The sequence below is a fragment of the Clupea harengus genome, chromosome 19 (genome assembly GCF_900700415.2).
Source record: "Clupea harengus chromosome 19, Ch_v2.0.2, whole genome shotgun sequence".
Taxonomy (NCBI): Eukaryota; Metazoa; Chordata; class Actinopteri; order Clupeiformes; family Clupeidae; genus Clupea; species Clupea harengus.
Window position 1 is genome coordinate 12,173,325 of NC_045170.1, and position 18,448 is coordinate 12,191,772.

Here is an 18,448-nt window from a genome sequence, read left to right on the forward strand (position 1 = left end):
CAGAAAAAAAGCATTCTTAACAGCACATGATAAGATTCATAGTGCTCACGCTATAGTGAGTTAGGAGACAACTGGGACAGACATCTCCTAGCTGACTGAAGACCAAGAGTCAGAACTGGAGGTGCCACAAGAATCATCTGATACTCACTAACAAGAGACTCGAGCATGATGCGGTACAGGGTGGCATGGCGATGTGGCTGCCATTGGGTACACATGCTGGTGGTCCGCACCTGGTAGGTCTTCAGGTTGGTCACGCCCAGGTACACTGTTTGGAGAAAAGACAGAGTAAGTTCACCCGCGTGTCTGCATCTGCATCTGCAAACAGCTCAACTACTGTAGGTCAGAAAGAAAAAAACTGTTCCAGCAAGTTCCTCATTACCATTTAAACATATATTTCAGAAAACATGACAATATGAATTATATTAAGCCTAGATTGGCAGAGATCTGATAAACAGGCTGAACAAGTCTGTAAAATGGCTGTTGTTGCGACAATGTCAATGTTAGAGCAGAATTCTGTTTACCAGAATTGGAATAAGATGACAGATAGATAAGAGTCACGTGGTAGCAGTCTCCTCTACTTGATAATGGTCCTGAATGATTTCTGTGGTGTGCTCCAAGTCAGTGGGAGAGCCACTGACTATAGTATTTTTCTCCATGAGAAACTGCTACGAGAGCCGACTCTCTGAACTCATAGTGGGCAGTAATGTGGCAGATGGGTTAGGAAATGGGTATTTTCCTTACAGCAAGATAAACTAATTTTCAGTTGCCGTTGCTCCCAACCACGACATATGCTTCCAACTAGCTGATCAGAACCGTATGTGCCCATAGGATGACGCTCAGTCACACAGTATACAGTATCCATTCTGTGCATAATTTCAGCTTTTTTCTGGTCTGTGTAGTTTCAGAATGTGTTTGTCTATCATGGTGAAAACAAATCAGCGAGAATGATGTGTGCATCGAATGACCTGGCGACTGCTAAAGGAATCCAAATCACAACTTCTAAAATTTCAAAAAATAGACAGGCAAATCTCTCAACCATTCCATCGGCAAAGTGCCAAAACTAGCCAAGGAAATTGAGATAGTGACTGAAGTCTGACAGGTTTGATCCATTAGCTAATTAGCATGTTAAACGCCCCGTCTGACTGGCACTGCTCGACGATGCCGCAGACGGATCTCCCATTCTTATGCAGGCAGGAACAAGCATCATTACACAGCTGCTTTGATTACCAGAGATGTGCCGGCGCTAATAAGACAATGATCTCAATTATGGCGAGACAGAGATATCATGCTATGCCCGCTTGCCTTGGCACCTAATATCAACGTTGAATAGTCAGTCTCAGTCTGGGGTGAGGGGGAGTTTGATTATCCACCTCCAGCTAGTTACAGCATGAGCGGATATGGACTGACCCCTCAGCACGACCTCTAAGCTGTTGTTGTGTGATTACAGGATAGTGGGAACAATTAAGCACACCAGTGGTGAATAATGAAATACACAGAGTATTTGCGTACGGGTCTTCTTGTCAAAACAGCTAGCAAACAAAACATGCCTCGTTCGTTTCCCTTCAGTCACTGAGGAACTGAGTCCATCAAATATTACTGACGGCAAGGTGCTCACGTTGACCCCAAAGCTTCCTTTTAAAATTAATAGAGTACTCTCCAGATGTGTTCACTAAGCACTATACTCTCTTTAGGTTTAGCTCTGTCTCCTATCTACAATGAACACTGAAAAAGCCTCATGCAATTTACACAATAAAGAAACTTGGTGGTTAGGTAGTCCACTTTTAATAAGAATCTTAAAACTGTAATGCCAATCTCAGAGCGGCTGAGAGAAAGTGGCACAAATCTGCCGCGCTGGACGATCTTGCAAGCTACCAGACACTGCTGGCCTCCTTCTCATCCAGCATCACTGCTGCTAAGAAGACTTTTTTCAATGACAAAATCAACGGTGCAACTGACGCTCGGAAACTATTCTCCACCTTCAAAACTCTGCTCTACCCTCCTCCTCCCCCCCCAGCTACTAACCTCACTGCTGATAACTTTGCTTCCTTTTTCACAGAGAAAGTGGCAGCCATCGGGCAACAGTTCGACCAACTGTCCCCCTCCCCTAAGGGCGCAACCGTCAATAGCTCATCTTTTCCTTCTTTCATCCCTCTCAGCGAGAGTGAGGTCTCCAAAATCCTAACAGGTAGCCGTCCAACTACATGCCCGCTGGACCCCATCCCATCCAACATCCTTCAAGCCATATCGCCTGCCGTCTTACCAGCAATAACACAGGTGATTAATGCTTCATTTAATTCTGGAACATTTCCTTCTCTTTTCAAAGTGGCTCGGGTAACGCCGCTGCTCAAGAAGCCGTCTCTCGATCCCACTCAGGTGGAAAACTATCGACCGGTCTCACTTCTCACGCTCCTATCTAAAACCATTGAGAGGGCAGCTTCCAAACAGGTCACCGAGTTCCTGTCAAAGAACAATCTCCTCGATCCGAACCAGTCTGGATTCAAAAGCAGTCACTCCACCGAAACAGCCCTGTTGTCTGTAATGGAGGCCTTAAAAACAGCTAGAGCAGCAGCTCAATCCTCGGCTCTCGTCCTGCTTGACTTATCAGCTGCGTTTGATACAGTCAACCACCGCATCCTTCTGTCCATACTGTCAAGTATGGGCATTTCTGGCAATGCGCACTCCTGGTTTGAATCCTACCTCACTGGGCGCTCGTTCAACGTGTCATGGCAAGGTCAGCTGTCTGTACCTCACCGCCTCACCACTGGGGTGCCCCAAGGCTCGGTGATGGGACCACTTCTCTTTGCCATTTACACCACCTCGTTGGGCCCTATCATCCGCTCGCATGGTTTTTCCTACCACTGTTATGCCGATGATACTCAACTGTTTCTGTCTTTCCCTCCTGAGGACACCATGGTCTCGGCGCGGATTTCGGACTGTCTCGCTGATATATCCACATGGATGAAAAATCACCACCTTCAGCTGAACCTGGCCAAAACGGAACTGATGGTCTTCCCAGCCAAACAGGTCATCCACCACAACATCAAGATCAATACTGACTCTTTATCTCTTGCTCCATCCAAAACAGCAAGAAACCTCGGGGTCATTATTGATGACCAACTGACCTTCACGGCCCACATCGCCTCTGTCTCCAGGTCGTGCCGCTTTGCGCTATACAACATCCGCAAAATCAGGCCGTACCTAACCCAGTATGCCACCCAGCTGCTGGTGCAAACCTTGGTGAGCTCCCGCCTTGACTACTGCAACGCCCTCCTAACGGGCCTGACGGCTTGCGTGGTGAAACCACTACAGATGATCCAGAACGCGGCGGCGCGTCTGGTGTTCAACCAACCGAAAAGGGCACACGTCACCCCGCTACTCATCGAGCTCCACTGGCTGCCAGTAGCTGCTCGCATTAAGTTCAAGTCACTTATGCTTGCCTACAGAGTGCTTACTGGTTCTGCTCCCACCTACCTAAATGCTCTTGTAAGGGCAAATGTTACACCCAGGACGCTGCGCTCGTCTAGTGAGCGTCGTTTGGCACTGCCGTCCGTGCAAGCACGGCAATCCAGACTATTTTCATTTGTAGTTCCACGTTGGTGGAACGAACTGCCTAGTACTACCAGAGCAGGGGCGTCCCTCTCTACCTTCAAGAAGCTTTTGAAGACCCAACTCTTCAGAGAGCACCTCCCCTCCTAACTGGCACCTGACTAGCGCTTAACTTGCACTTCAGCAGTTACATTCCTGCACTTCTTTTTCCTCTTTTCTAGGTTGTTGTTTTTTCTAATTCTCATGTAAAGTAGTATTTATTGTTACACCATGCTTTTTTATTGCTCTTAGCTTGACTGTTCTCTCCCTTGTACGTCGCTTTGGACAAAAGCGTCTGCTAAATGACTAAATGTAAAATGTAAATGTAAATGCCTTGTGCTGATGTCTCAGTTTCACTACAATGTGACAAACCTTGCCTTGTGATTTTAAATATAGAAATATCGTAAATTAACTCAGTGAAGTTCAGATGCAGTGAAAATTAGCATGTTTACTTGGAACGAGTCTCGTCAAGTTCATCACCATTGGCTACATATCTCTCTGACATGCGGTGCTGGTGCCTTTGATTGTGATTTAGGGTGGAACCTGAATTGAGCATGTGTGGAATGTGTGGTTAGGGGGAGGGGGAGATGACTTGTCACTCACATGTCTTGGCGTTCCCAATGAGCGCCTCGCTGGAGCCTGTGGTGTATGAGGCGATGACTTTGACGCTGTACTCAGTGCCGGAGAGCAGGTTGAGGATCAGAATGGTGTTCACGTCTTCACCCACAAACGTCTCCAGGGCGCGCCCTGGGCCTGTGAGAGGGTGTGGTTCAGAAAAGGTCAGAGGTAAAATACCTCATCACAAAATTATAATCTCAATCACCAGCACCAAGTTCATGTCTAAGCGTATGCTCTGTTTGCAGTTTCCCCCCTCCAAAGGAAGCTATATTTAGCCTGGTACGGCCAGATCTATAAGTATGTACAATTCCAGCAAAAATCAAGATGGGAGCAACAGGCATTCAGAGACAGGCTAAGACAGCACTAGATAGGCAATAAGTAAGTAAGAAATAATGGCTGCCAAAGTGTCCTGTTGTACGAAAATATTGGACAAGGTGGAGGCAAAGATCTCTAAGACGCATAGTCGCTGGGGTGTAAGTGAAGACAAATCTTCATTGATTGATTAAGAATGATTGATTAATGACGCGAGAGGCTCAACTGAGGCAGTACCAGAGGTGGGCTGGTAGACAATTCTGTATCCCATGGTGGGTGATGGGGGTGTATCCCAGGTGATTCGGAAACGGTTATACCACTCCTCAGACACTCTTAGGTTCCTAGGCGAAGTCAGAGGCACTAAAGAAAAAACAAGGGATGGGGAAAGTGGAGGAAGAAATTGGTAAATAGGGGTTGAGAGAGAAGAGGAGGGAGGAAAAAAGCGTTTATCTTTACTGTTCTGCACATCTGAAATATGCGTTAATAACCTCATAAATCATTCCTTTCTGTTCAAGAGCTGAAGTTACATTTGGAATGTGTGCACTGTTTAAGCTTAATGGGTCTTGAAATAACATATTGTGCACTTGTATATTCCTTTGCTGTAATTTTATGAAAATTACACACATTAACTTGAACCTTTTAAGGGGAAATGATTTCAGTTGAAATTGCCAACAAAATTCTCAATAAGTACTCACAGACTATTTTTAAGCACTTATCAAAACAAACTCACAGTATTATGCAGGTGAGATATACATGTTATGTTTACTTTCAAGTCAAGTCAAGTAATATCACAACATAGTGCATATTGGCAGAACCTGTGGTTGGTCCACTGCAAGCTAAGTACTAAGTAAACAGTAAAGCTAAGAAAGCAACAACATCTGTGGTAACTAGTACTTGTTATTTTAAAAGTTCATAACCATCAAAACTCTCTAGAAAGAACTCCTCTGCAAATGGTTCTAAGGTCCTTCAAAACCTTAAAAGGGCTCCGGTTTCTATCCGTCTTTAAGAGGTGACTGAAATTATCAGTGTAATAAAGGTTGAGGTGGTATTTTTTATATCCAGAAGATGTCCCTCTGGTCCCCTGTAGCTGGGATGCCTACTGCCCCTCTTGGTGATCTACCCCTCCTCAAGGTTGTCATGGTGACCTTAATTCAAAGACACTTTTTCCCTTTTAAAGATGCTTCTGACAGGTTTGATTTGCTGAATGGGGAGAATGGCAGTGGGGTTACCACTGATGTCTTGAGAGTGAATAAATGATCAGAGGCAGAGTAACCTAGGGCACCCTAACCACAAGAGATGAAGCAGGAGTGGAGCAGACTCACGGGTGCGACCCACGCGGGTCATTACGGGGCCCGGTCCATCTGCGTACACGGGGGTGACGGTGACTTGGTACTCAGTGTCTGACAGCAGAGACTGAAGCAGAAGGCTCTTCTGTTGACTTGGAACCATGGTCTGAGGGAGAGAGAGGGATAACATATAGTCGTGAGCAGTCTGGGAATACAACACATGTCAAAGTGAACTAGCAGAACATGAAAAATAGTGGTTAAATCTAGAGAACAATGTGGGAAACATCACCAGTCAATCAAATCATTTCTCTCAAAAGAAGTTTTTTTCACTCTCCCTGAAAAGGTTAGTGAATACTTTCTCTGATAATGTAAGGGGTACACGCGTTATCGAAGTGTGAACAGTTTATAGTAACACTGTTAAATTTCACACATTCGGTGAACAAGGGCAATAGTTTTTTCATCTCCTGTACAAAAAGCATTTGCAAACAACTGTTAAAAGTAAAACAGGTCATTGTGGGAGAGAACGTTAGGACCATCAGCATGATCTCTCTCTGAGAGAGCAACCTTTGAGTAAAGATGGGGAAATCGGATTTTAATATTCTGTTCTCTCTGTGACTGTGCACCAAAGCTCATCATTGTTCTTTATATCTATGCATACCACTGGCAGGGAATAACAATGCGCTCAACACCGACCAACTAAACAAATGGGACTGCAGCCAGCAGCAAATACTGCTCGGGAAATAAATCGTTGCAAAACCCACACAAACTGAGACAATCAAATTTAGCGTAAAAAGTGAGCGAAATGACACAATAGGCTTTCACTGGGCTTTTAATACAGCCATTACATTAGCAAAGCAATTCAGTTTTTTTTGACACAATTGGGTCGATAAATAAATCACTACAGGAAATCACTTCCTCCTCCCCCCCATGACCTGCCTGCCCTGCTTTTGGAAATGGGTAGACTTGGAAGCTGGCAGCAGGGCGTCTGGGTTATCTCTACACTGTTGGAGTGATTTAGGGTTGATAACGGGGTATCTGCAGAGCTTCCCGGGCAGGATGAGAGGGCTCTTTGACGCAAAGGCAAGAAAATCGGATTTGAAAAGCTCCACAGCTTTGTGTGTCAATCTTTTCCATTTTTTTTTTCTACGCAATCCCTTGCCAGGGCAGGCATTTATCATGGTGCCTTTTATGACAGAGAACATAAAAGTCATTAAATTCATCCTTAAGAAAAGTGAACAAAGAGATGTGGCATGGTGATATATTGCAGAAGTAGGACAACTTCACAGTTGGCACAGCACACAACTGAGTGGGAATGTAGTCCATTCATTTGACTCAAGGAATACATATTTAATTGTCTAGCTGTGCACTTAAATTTAGCCAGAAGTTAAACTTCAATTATTTATATAAGTGGCAAAGCTGTAGTAAACAATCTCCACCAAACACATATTAGGGCTACAAGACTGGAGCCAAGTATGTCAAATGTGTTGGAATGTGTAAGTAGTTTTACTGAATAGCCAACAAAACTCAAATAACATAATAAGAACAATGCATTAAGACTCGAAAAAACGCTAGAATGCCACAGCTCAACAACTACAGTATATACCACACACTCCTTCTTGTTTGCATTCCGACTGCATACAGTCTAGCCTTCTCCACCCTGAAGTTTCACAGTCATGACAACTGTGGAGCATGGAGTCTGACAAATCAATTTAGTGCCAAATGTGTGGCCCCCGCAGATCAAAAAATACCAAAGGCGCTTTGGGTGTGTGCCGAGTGACATCTACCCCTCCATCAGTTGAAGGCTGGGAAAATTGGATTTTATGATGCGGGCGCACTACTTCATCAAGTATTTATAATGCCTGTAGTCAAATCAAATTTGAACAAAGAGAACAAGTCAAACCCTGGCCGCCCAGGACTAGCAAGGGGTTTGCCGAACAAACATGTAGGGCCCTCAGCAAACTCCTGCTTAAGGAGCTGTCCATTAGACAAGTGGTTCTGAAATGCGAACAACACAATTCCTCAAAAGTTGTGATGCGTGCAATGAAGCTCACATGAGATATACCTGGGTCTCAATAAAATATTTGAATTTCATCTGGTAACACAACAGTGTTGCTGAAAAGCAAAGAGTACAAGATGGATAAACATGTCCGCCCTAAATGTCTCTATCAGAGTGGGGTCGAGAAGAAACTGAGCAACATAAGGCAGCAAAATTGAAAGGGTAAACAGGAGAGGAGAGGACAATGAGGGTAGAATAAAGAGTCCAAGCGCCACCACACTCACCACCTCCTCTGCGCGGTCCCCTTGCCTGGTCACGTAGGAGATGCGGTACTGACGGACGTTGGGGTCCTGGAGCTCCCAGGAGACGCGGAAGCTGAAGGTGGTCTGCTCACTGATCTGCACGTTCCTCACAGCCTGACGCACCACTGAGGGGGAGAATTGTTCCATCAGGTGCCTGACATTTTATTACAGGTTTACATCACGAAAAAAAAAATCAAAAGCTTGTGATGTACGTAGGTGGGTATAATTATGGGATATTATGTGAACACATTCTAAATTCATCTAATGAAATATGCTCTGATGTCCCGTGACTTGTTCATAAACACTGTAAGACTGCATCAAGAAATGGAAAACATGACTAAATATATGCAGGGGAGGAAATGGCATTTTAAGCTTGATATACTGTATGTCTGACTCTAAAGTCAAAGTAAATATGTGCTAATGTGACGGTACACACACATTTGGCATGACACCACATGTTTCCCTGAGAAATCCATATCCTCTATCTAAATTCAGTCCTCTTTGTTTATGGCCTTCATAAACCAACCCCTACAGACCTTGAGATCTGGTCACCATGTGTTGCTGGGATATTTATTCACTGTATTTGGTTAAATCCTCATAAGAAGGTAATCGCCCTACTGACACATGCATTCATTTATTTCCTCCTATATTCAGGATTGGTATTAGCTCAATTTGTAAACTATCATCTTGGTGTGTGGGTGGGCAATTTCCTCAGCGGCAGCTCCAAGATCTACACAGAGCTGCCAAGCTGGTCTGGGCTTTAGTGTGGCTGGCATGTTTACACAGTGGGAGACGGGCCTTCATGGCCAACAATAGAGGACTCAGTACATTCATTGGCATTCACTTTTAGTTGTCATTCAAAGCGTCTTATCGTATAACAGAACATGTCAGTCTATACACTACATATTAAAACCTCCTGATGGATCGATTATCAGGTCATTGGATAGATGGATGAATTATTGGATTATTTTAAAGAGGACGTATTATGGTATTCGTTTTCATTTCCAATGTCTTTGGGGTCTACTAGATTAGATTTACATGCTTCAACGTTCAAAAAACACATTACTTTTCTCGTACTGTTCATCTCTATTCACCCGTATCTGAAACGCTTGTATAGAGCTCCTGTGTCTTTCACTCCCCCCCCCCACACACACACACCCACACCCCTCTTTCCGTTCTGTCAGCTCGCCCACTCTGTTCTAATTGGTCAACCTCCAGAGCGGTTGAAAAGAACTTCACACCCTTCGCAGCACAGCACAAATCTAAAGTGGAAAGTACCGGACATTTGATGATGATTTCTGATCATGATGATGAATTACTGCTCGAAAATTATGCTAAATTATTTGTTAACGATAATAAATTATCTAGTGGAGGGAACAGTGGTGGTAAAAATGAATTTCAACCACTGACTTCTCTGTTGTTCTACCTTTGGCAGGGCGTACAAAGGGCACTTCCCCAAAGGAGACAGCATCCTCTCGACATAGTTACAATACAAACAAACTGGTCCTGACCTCCAGTAGTTGCTTTGCGTTGTGTGTGGGGGGTTGCCAAACTTCCCGCTAGGCGGGCAATAAGGATTGTGTTACGAGATTGTGTCATCTTGTAACAAATGAAAAGGGCTGGAATTCCAACGAGAATTTCAGGCAGCTGGGAAAAGTGATTTCTGTGGGAGAGTTACTCCATCTGACGTGTACTTTGGGCTTTGTAACTTTGCAGATCGTTTAATGAACAACAAAAGCTATATAACACCCTAAAGGAAATGGAAAAAAGCGGAAGAGCTTAATAGGTCCTCTTTAATCTTATAGACCAGTTATATGTCATGCATAAGATATGCAAGCAGTCTGGATATGAACACACAGATCACTTTATGTCTTTTGTAGCCGAATCTGCAGACTCAACAAATCCAGCATACACGCATGCAATATTGAGAAAGTCGAAAATGTGCTTAGGTAAACCTACCTGCAGCTATTGTAGTGGTGGTTCTGATGGTTGTGGTTCCTGCCGCTGCAAGAAATGTGGAGAACATGAACACAGCCAAGCCTCTCAATTCAAGATTACTTTATGGAGATTGATACAGAAGGCTTAGAAAACACTAGCTGAGGTAAAAAGCAAAGTTGTCAAGTGAAACTTTTGTGTTCTGTCTAGCTTTATTACCAGTGGTTTCCAGAAGGATGACTGATTCGCTCTCTGATTCATCTTTGTATATTCCGGAGAGAGACACCTCGTACTCGGTGAGGGGCTTTAGGCCAGTCACCAGATAGGTGTTTGTTTGGGAATTCACCAACACCTTGAACAAGCAGGGGGAAAGAGGACAGATTTGTTTAATACATTTAAATGTAGTAGACTAAACAGACTGAATAAGACAAAATAAAAGACAGACAGGAAGACAGACAGACATAAAAATAGACACACAGACAGACGGGCAGGCAGACAGCCACACATATACAGACAGACAGACACATCTATGAAGATTGACAGGCAGATAGATATGTATGCAGACAGACACATCTGAAGAGAGGCAGGCTGACACATGAAACAGGCAGAAACACAGACACCTCTTCAACGTCTCCGTCGCCATCACTCTCTCCCCACAAGAGCTTGTAAAGGACGACATCTGTGGCAGGGTGCTGCCAGCTGACTCTGAAGCTGTTGTAGCTGACCTCTTTGGTTCGCCCGTTCAGAGGCTCAGGAACAGTCTCTGCAGCAGAAACACAAGATTTTGTGGAAACACTCACATAGTCAACATCTGACGTAACATCTGAGATAACAATTGGCAACAGCCACACTCTGGATCACAACATACTATAGGTTAATGTATTAAATAATTTGACCACGTCTGTAATGGCATACGAGTACATAACAGTACAAGCCTAAAGTCTAAAGCTTTATTTATTTGTGTCCTTTGCCACTGATCAAATAGCTGTTCATGTAGCTGTTCATGTAATATCAATGATAAACACAATGGCATGGTGTTGAATGACTGCTGTATTATAAATAATCACGCCAGCACAAAGGTTCAGAGGTGCTTACTGGTGGTGAAGCTGCCTTTGAGAGCCTCAGCCTGACCCTCTTCATACATGGCGTAGATGGCCACTGCGTACTCCGTCAGAGAGGTCAGGTTCTGCAGGAGGTGGCTGGTGATGCGGCCCACCTCAAACTGTGTCGAATCACCGGACATAATGAGGTCAGGGGAAATATCATGGGGTCAAGTTCTGGTATAACCTCACACACAGAAGTGCCATCATTACTGTAACCTAATTTCGGCATAGTATTGTGTGGTGACTATGTAGCATGATTGCAGCTCTTGTGCGATAACAGGTTGCTTAATAATAGCTGATGTTCATGTTTTAATCAAGGCTGTACTAGTTGTTGCATATATGTCTCAGAGAGAAAAAATCACACAACCAGTAGTCTGGAGAACCTGTGAAAACCCCATACCTCGCTGCTCTGTGCACCCCTGGACTTCACATACACGATGCGGTAACCTCTGACCTTCCTGGAAGCTTCATCCCAAGTCAGCCGACCTGAGGTGTGGTTGACATCTGTGATGCGGAGGTTACGTGCCGGGGAGAGTGGCACTGAGAGGAGAAAGGGCAGGGAAAGAGAGACAGAGAAAGGAGGACAGATTTTCAACAAACGAATGCAAGAATACAAAGATATAAAGCTGTCAGACTAACAAGGAAGAGCATCTGAATGTATTTAGTTTGGGTAATAATTAAGTCTGAGATAACAATCTAACCTCAATTGAGAGAGAGAGAGAGAGTGAGAGGGAGAGAGAGAGAGAGAGAGAGAGAGAGTGAGAGGGAGAGAGAGAGAGAGAGATGCAGATTCACAAAGTTAGAAACAGCAAGAGTAGGGCACAGACCCTTGAGAGGGTGATTCCCAATGTCACTGCATTGCAACAATAACCATTTAATTAACCATGGAGACCTCTCCCGGCTAAGCACTGCCTCCCTCCGACTAACGCCCTTGGACTAAGAAGAAGGTGCGTAAAGCTTTGTAATTCACCCGGCGCAGCTTGGGCTCTGCAGTTTTTCCATCAGAGTGGCCGAGGGCAGGAAGGTTCACTATCCTCAATTTAGCAGCGGCTCAGAGCCGGAATAGCCTGAGCAGAGGTGCTCACACAGAGGAGAAGGAGGAAGTTCGGGCAGAGAATTTTAAAGTTGTGGGGAAGAACGTGAGGGGTCATGCAGCGGTTTGCTTCTACCCATCCCCCCACCCCAACACTGACATCTAAAAAAAAGCCCACTGCTAAAGATTCCTCTCTTGATTGATTTGATTGATCCTTCATATTTAAAAAAAAGAAATAACTAAGGTCAGACACCAGTATAGATCATAAGCTATTCATGATCTGATTAGATTAGTATCTTTTTCTCAGGGCATATTCTATGGCTGTTAATAATTTATGTTAGTAATTAAGCATCCCAAATTGCCCAAAGACCTTGGATCATGACGCTTCAGCAGACCAAAGCAACTGAGTTAATGACAATGCAATCTTTGCTGGTGTGAGTATCAAACGTCCTGGATAGTTTCCCCCATGACTCACATGTGATCTCCTGGCCGGTCATAGGGTCACTGGCGTCGTCTCCGTACATGGCGTAGACAGTCACGGTGTACTCAGTGTCTGGGGTCAGACCCTCAAGCTCGACCTCTGTGACACTCTCTGCCACTTTCACCTACACACACACACACACACACACACACACACACACACACACACACACACACACACACATATATACACACACACACACACACACACACACACAGAAACACACACACACACACACACACACACACAGAAACACACACACACACACACACACACACACACACACACACACACACACACACACACACAGAGAGAGAGAGAGAGACACACCACATTGGTCACCATAAGATTAGATTGCGTTTGGACAGAATTTCTGTGTTAATGCTAAGCAGCAGGGCCCCCTCGAGGGCATCGAGAGTCCTCAGTCCCTGAGGCCAAAACCCCAAAGAGTGCCACCATCCCACCACCACTAAACCAGCTCATAAACCCAGGACACATGAATGGAGAGAGTTTAGGTTTTCTCCAGTTTAGAGTAGGAACTCATTTTAGGAGTAAATTGGCAGGTGAACGGCTCTTTAAAAGGAGTGCCTGAACCCAGTGTGATTATTCTGCCTGAGGGGAGTGTTATCTCATAATGAGAATTAGGAGCTGGGAAAGGCTCTAATGGATACTCTTAATGATTCCCTACTCCCTCAATTTGACCTCAATTTTCTCTCTCCATTTCCCCTCCCTTTCCTCACTCTATCTGTCTTTCTCTCTCTCTCTCTCTCTCTCTCTGTCCAGTTTCTCTAACTCACTTTCACACCCTTTCACTCTCTCCATCTTCCTGAAATGTTAATCTCCCCAATTCAAATCTCCCACCCCACTACTGCCCTGCCTGCACCACCATCTCTCACCCATTTCTTTGTCTCTCTGTCTTTCCCCTCCATCTCTTCCTCTCACCTCTTTCTCGTCGGCGGACTCCCCCTCTGTGAGAGGGGCGTAGAGGATCATGTACCCCGAAGCGCCCGCCGCTCCTCTCCAGCGGGCGATCATGCTGTTGTGCGTGACATCGAAGAGCTCCAGGTCGCCCACCATGGGCAAGGCAACTGTGGAGGCAGAGAGGTAAAACAACTCAGAGGACAAGTCACCGCCACCATCTATCTGTCTGCCCGCCTGTTTGCCGCGCCGTCCTGTCCCTCCGCTCACACCCACCCAACCCCAATTCACGACATTATTAACTTTGAGGCAAGGTCGGTCTGTCGCTGATATACACAGCCGTGCCATAATGACTCTAATTCCACTTGGCCCGTCGATGAATAATAGAAAAACAGAGAAGTGTGATTGCGGGTCCTGATTGCAGTCCAGGGGAGCAGAGTTGCTGTGATATAACCTCTAAGGACAACAGAAGGGTTATATTAGGTAACAGCATTAACGTCCATTTAAACCTGATTTTTCTTGATTCGAGAAACTCTCCATGTCGTGATTAGTTGTGGACAAAAGCCACATTTCTTCCTTCACAGAATGTTTTAAGGTAAATAGATTTTTCATTATTCATGGGCTAGTAGATTGTGATATAAATGTGCATGTCTTTTTTTCTTTTTAGTTTTTTCCCGATGTCATACACCTGCCAGCTAGTTCATATACTCTAAGATGTGCAATCTTACATTCTTTCATTGAGTCATTGCTGTCTGCGCTACATTCTCGGGCTCCTGCCATTTGACCAGTTTTCACACCAAAGTACAAAGAGGGCAATTTCTGGTCCCCATTTTGCCATTCTGCTTTCCCGTAGCCCTTGTCTGATGGACTTCCTGGGGGACGATAATGCTTTTCCCCTGCTACTGTATTGGGTTGTAAGTGTGCGGTGAGTCATGCGGTTCATTCAGAGGCACTCACGTGTTGTCTCTGTGCCCCGGAGAGCTTCGCTGGCAGTGTTGCTGTAGACTGCGAACAGGGCCACCTGGTACTCGGTCAGGGAGTTCAGGTAGCGTAGCACCACCGTGTTTTCACTGCCTTTCACCACCACCTGCACAACGCCCACCATGATAGTTATAATAGAGAGAAGATGAGTACAGATACACACACACACAAATACACAAACACACACACACACACACACACACACACATACACACTCTCTCTCTCTCTCTCTCTCTATGTCATCACAATGTTCACAAATGCTGTCTATCATATACATACTGTCTGTCACATTGTTGTCTCAAACACATCCATGCAAGCCCATACAAAAACACGGCGTCTCATCCTCTTCGAACAGATGGAGAGGGCCAAGTGGTATTAGCACGTACAACAAGACTCTTTTTTTTACAGCAGCACAGCTCAACCTCCTCTCCTATCTGTCACAGCACAATATGCTGGCTTTAAGAGTGGTGTAACCAAAGAGAGGCTGATTCCAGACATGGTTCTGTGTGTGCATGTGGTTGGGGTTCTGTGTGTGCATGTGGTTGGGGTTCTGTGTGTGTCCATGTGGTTGGGGTTCTGTGTGTGTGCATGTGGTTGGGGTTCTGTGTGTGTGCATGTGGTTGGGGTTCTGTGTGTGCATGTGGTTGGGTGATACTGAAGCAGAGCAGCAATCTGGATGTCTGTCAGCAGAAGATCTTGTGATCTCCTATCTGAGTTTTCAGACATATCTCTGTCAAAGCCCATATTAGTGCTGGATGCTCACTCCATTAGTGAAGGGAATTGTGCAGAAACAAAACCTACAACTACAATCACACACATACACAAACACAGACAGACAGACAGACAGACAGACAGACAGACAGACAGACAGACAGACAGACAGACAGACAGACAAACAGACAGACAGACAGACAGACACACACACACACACAGACACACACACACACACTCATAGACACTCGCACACACAAACTCACCTCCTCTGGCTTGTCTCCTTTAGCAGGGTAGTACACCACGCGATACTTCTCTACCGCACCAGGCGCGTGTGTCCAGGTGACTCTGAAGCTCCGGGCTGTCACCTCAGAGGTCACCAGGTCACGGGGGGGAGCCGGGCTTTCTGGCAGAGGCACTCCTAAAACAACACACCAGAAATGTCAGGCGCTGTTTATTCAGGTAATGAGGCGAATTTACATCACATTATTTATTCATTTAGTCAAGCGTAAAGGAGGACGCGCAAGAACCCCAACAAACTGGGGGAGCTGTGGCGCAAGCAGCAGCCCCGACCATGAACGGGGACCCGGGTTCGAATCCGACCCGCGGTCATTTCCCGATCCCATTCCCCACCTCTTCTCTCCAGCTCATTTCCTGTCAAAACCTTCACTATCCTATCTGATTTAAAGGCAAAAAGCCGTTGTGACTGCATATGGGAGCTTACAATCAGTAAACACATGTGCACATGTACAATTTGGGTTTCACTATCCCAAATTATTACAAAAGCCTCGCAGATAAAAAGACAAAAGAAGCCATAAGGGGACACTTCCAGAATTTCTCATACAGTAGATTACCAATAGGTAAACTTTTATATTTCCTCATCCACCTAAACCAATCCCAGGAGTAGTAACCAGCAGGCCCCTTTTCTTCTCTTCTGCTTGCCTTTGATGTCCTTGTTGAGCTGCTCAACGCGGTCACAGATGGTACGGGTGAGGCTCTCCACGATGCTGCTCATGTCGCCGAAGTCCGCCACGTTGTACATGTGGGTCTCCTTAGGAGGGGAGGCGATGGCCTTCAGCTCATTTTCGTCCGCATTCTTCACACCTTCACAACACAATCATAACATCGGTTAATGATCAAGGTCGAGAGTTACTCATGTGATACATCTCTGTATAGATCTATAAATATTTCATATTTTCCAAACATTTACACCTGACATCTACATCTTACAATCTACAAAGAACAACTGATCTTAATATAACTTGGTTAAGATCATTTCCATGTCTCCTGCTATCACTGTTGCTTTCATCTCAAATAAACTGGTCAGTGATTGGTAATGAAGTATATTATTCCTTATTTATTTGAGGAAACTAAACTCTCATGTCTTACCAATGGCAAACAGCTCTATTCCGGCATTTCGGAGACTCTGGGCCGGAGGCTGCACATCATCCTGTGATTTCCCATCGGTGATCAGGATGCCGATTTTGGGAATGCCCGTCCTGGCGCCTGACTCTGGCTTGAAACTGTTCTCCAACATGTACGTCAGTGCAAGGCCTGGAAATGCACACATTCGTTGGCTATCTTAGGTCACGTGTTGCAGGTAATGTGATTCAAGACAAATGATGAATGCAAGATGGGGAAAATACACTTTTCTCAAAGTCACAAACGACCTTTGGGCATCTTTAAGGGTCAGGACATTTGTATAACAGACTAACAATGGAGCGGCCTCATACAGGAATCCAATCTGTGACATTAGTATTGTTAGCACCATCCCTGGTAGCTTAGTCACAGAGATACTGCCTCACCTTCACAAATGGCCCCATCTGGAACATGTTAGGTCTAATGCAATGAATGCACTTTGACTATGCTTCAATTCCCTGGGGTGTGTACGCATTCAGTAATCTTAATTACCAACCTGAAGCAATCCATGTATTGATTAGAGAACTCGTGGACTTGCAAAGACCAAAACAAATGAAGCACGATTGTTGTCCACAAGGTACTACATCTGTAAATGTCCTATCGAGGTATTGAGCATCTTGAAATGTGCTAAATAAAGCCAGAGGCTCAGGTGCTTTGGCCAAAGCAGCACTTTGAATGCTAGAGCACTGCCTCTGCATCAAGCCTATGTGCGAATAGCTGACACTTAGGTAAGAAGCACCTGAACAAAAGCGCAAAAAGCCACAGTGTGGCCAGGGGTCTGTGAGTACCAGTGAGTGTGTTGCCTCCTTTGTATGGTAGGTTCTTCACAGCGTCAATCACAGACTCTTTGGTCGTGTGGGCATTCAGATGCCACTCAATCCGCGGGTCACCGCTGTACTGAGCCAGACCTGAAAGCAGAAATGTCCACAGTTAGAGTAATTTCGCCAAAACGACTTCATGTTCTTGTCATTTCACTGACAGATATGTACTTAAGAGAGTAAAAAAAACTGTTAATAGCCAGAGCAGAACATCAACATTGCAGGACATTTCAGAACAGAAAAAAATAATTTCATGTTGTAAGGTAAGACTGATTGCATTACCTCTTTACTACTACTGCCATTAGAGAGACTGAGGAGAGGTTAAAAATACGACTGAGGACCACTTACCAATTCTGGTCTTGTCTGAGCTCACTGAGAAAGCGCTGACCAGGTTCTCCAGAAACGCCCGGACCAGACGGAAGTTAATGCGGCCAATACTCCAGGAGCCGTCCACCAGGATCACAATGTCTGCAGTGGCCGGTATACTACACGTGAACAGGTCCACTGCAAAGAACAAGAGCAAGATTGACCAAGATTTTCCACAATATCCTCAGATTAAACTCAGATTGAAACTCTAAGAACATCACACAATTTCAAACTTTTGATGTGCAGTTTGGGTCCAAAAAAGAAACAAAAAACAAAGTGAGCACGTTTTAAATGTAAGGACATTTAGTCATTTCACTTTTTAGTCATTTAGTAATTTTCCATTTTCAATAACCTATTTTGGGGCATGCATACAATACCTCTGGGAATTATCCAGATACAACACACTCTCAGATAGTGTGAGTCTAACGTCAAACTCTAAAACTTTAAAATAAATCCCAAGCCTTCACTCAGGCATGAGAGGGCAATGGGCTAAGAGCGCTGATGGGCTCAGCGTGACTGGCCGTGAGAGTCAGAAAGACGACCAAAGGATTTCAGATCAGGCACTACATTTCTGGAGTGAACCA

At 44.9% G+C, this 18,448-nt stretch overlaps 1 protein-coding gene across 1 annotated transcript in view; it reads right to left on the bottom strand.

Annotated features, from left to right (window-relative positions):
* The window catches only part of LOC105909027 (collagen alpha-1(XIV) chain), a 58,622-nt gene that overhangs the window by 26,063 nt on the left and 14,111 nt on the right, over positions 1 to 18,448 (bottom strand). The window contains exons 6-23 of the mRNA XM_042710661.1: positions 17,847 to 18,002; positions 17,469 to 17,588; positions 16,651 to 16,815; positions 16,173 to 16,365; positions 15,528 to 15,663; positions 14,527 to 14,656; positions 13,594 to 13,739; positions 12,646 to 12,775; positions 11,538 to 11,677; positions 11,130 to 11,256; positions 10,655 to 10,797; positions 10,254 to 10,386; positions 10,059 to 10,103; positions 8,082 to 8,224; positions 5,838 to 5,967; positions 4,753 to 4,875; positions 4,189 to 4,338; positions 149 to 265 (exon numbers count right to left, since the gene is read on the bottom strand). Of these exons, the coding sequence (XP_042566595.1) occupies positions 149 to 265; positions 4,189 to 4,338; positions 4,753 to 4,875; positions 5,838 to 5,967; positions 8,082 to 8,224; positions 10,059 to 10,103; positions 10,254 to 10,386; positions 10,655 to 10,797; positions 11,130 to 11,256; positions 11,538 to 11,677; positions 12,646 to 12,775; positions 13,594 to 13,739; positions 14,527 to 14,656; positions 15,528 to 15,663; positions 16,173 to 16,365; positions 16,651 to 16,815; positions 17,469 to 17,588; positions 17,847 to 18,002 (2,427 nt within the window). The remainder of the gene's footprint in view (positions 1 to 148; positions 266 to 4,188; positions 4,339 to 4,752; positions 4,876 to 5,837; positions 5,968 to 8,081; positions 8,225 to 10,058; positions 10,104 to 10,253; positions 10,387 to 10,654; positions 10,798 to 11,129; positions 11,257 to 11,537; positions 11,678 to 12,645; positions 12,776 to 13,593; positions 13,740 to 14,526; positions 14,657 to 15,527; positions 15,664 to 16,172; positions 16,366 to 16,650; positions 16,816 to 17,468; positions 17,589 to 17,846; positions 18,003 to 18,448) is intronic.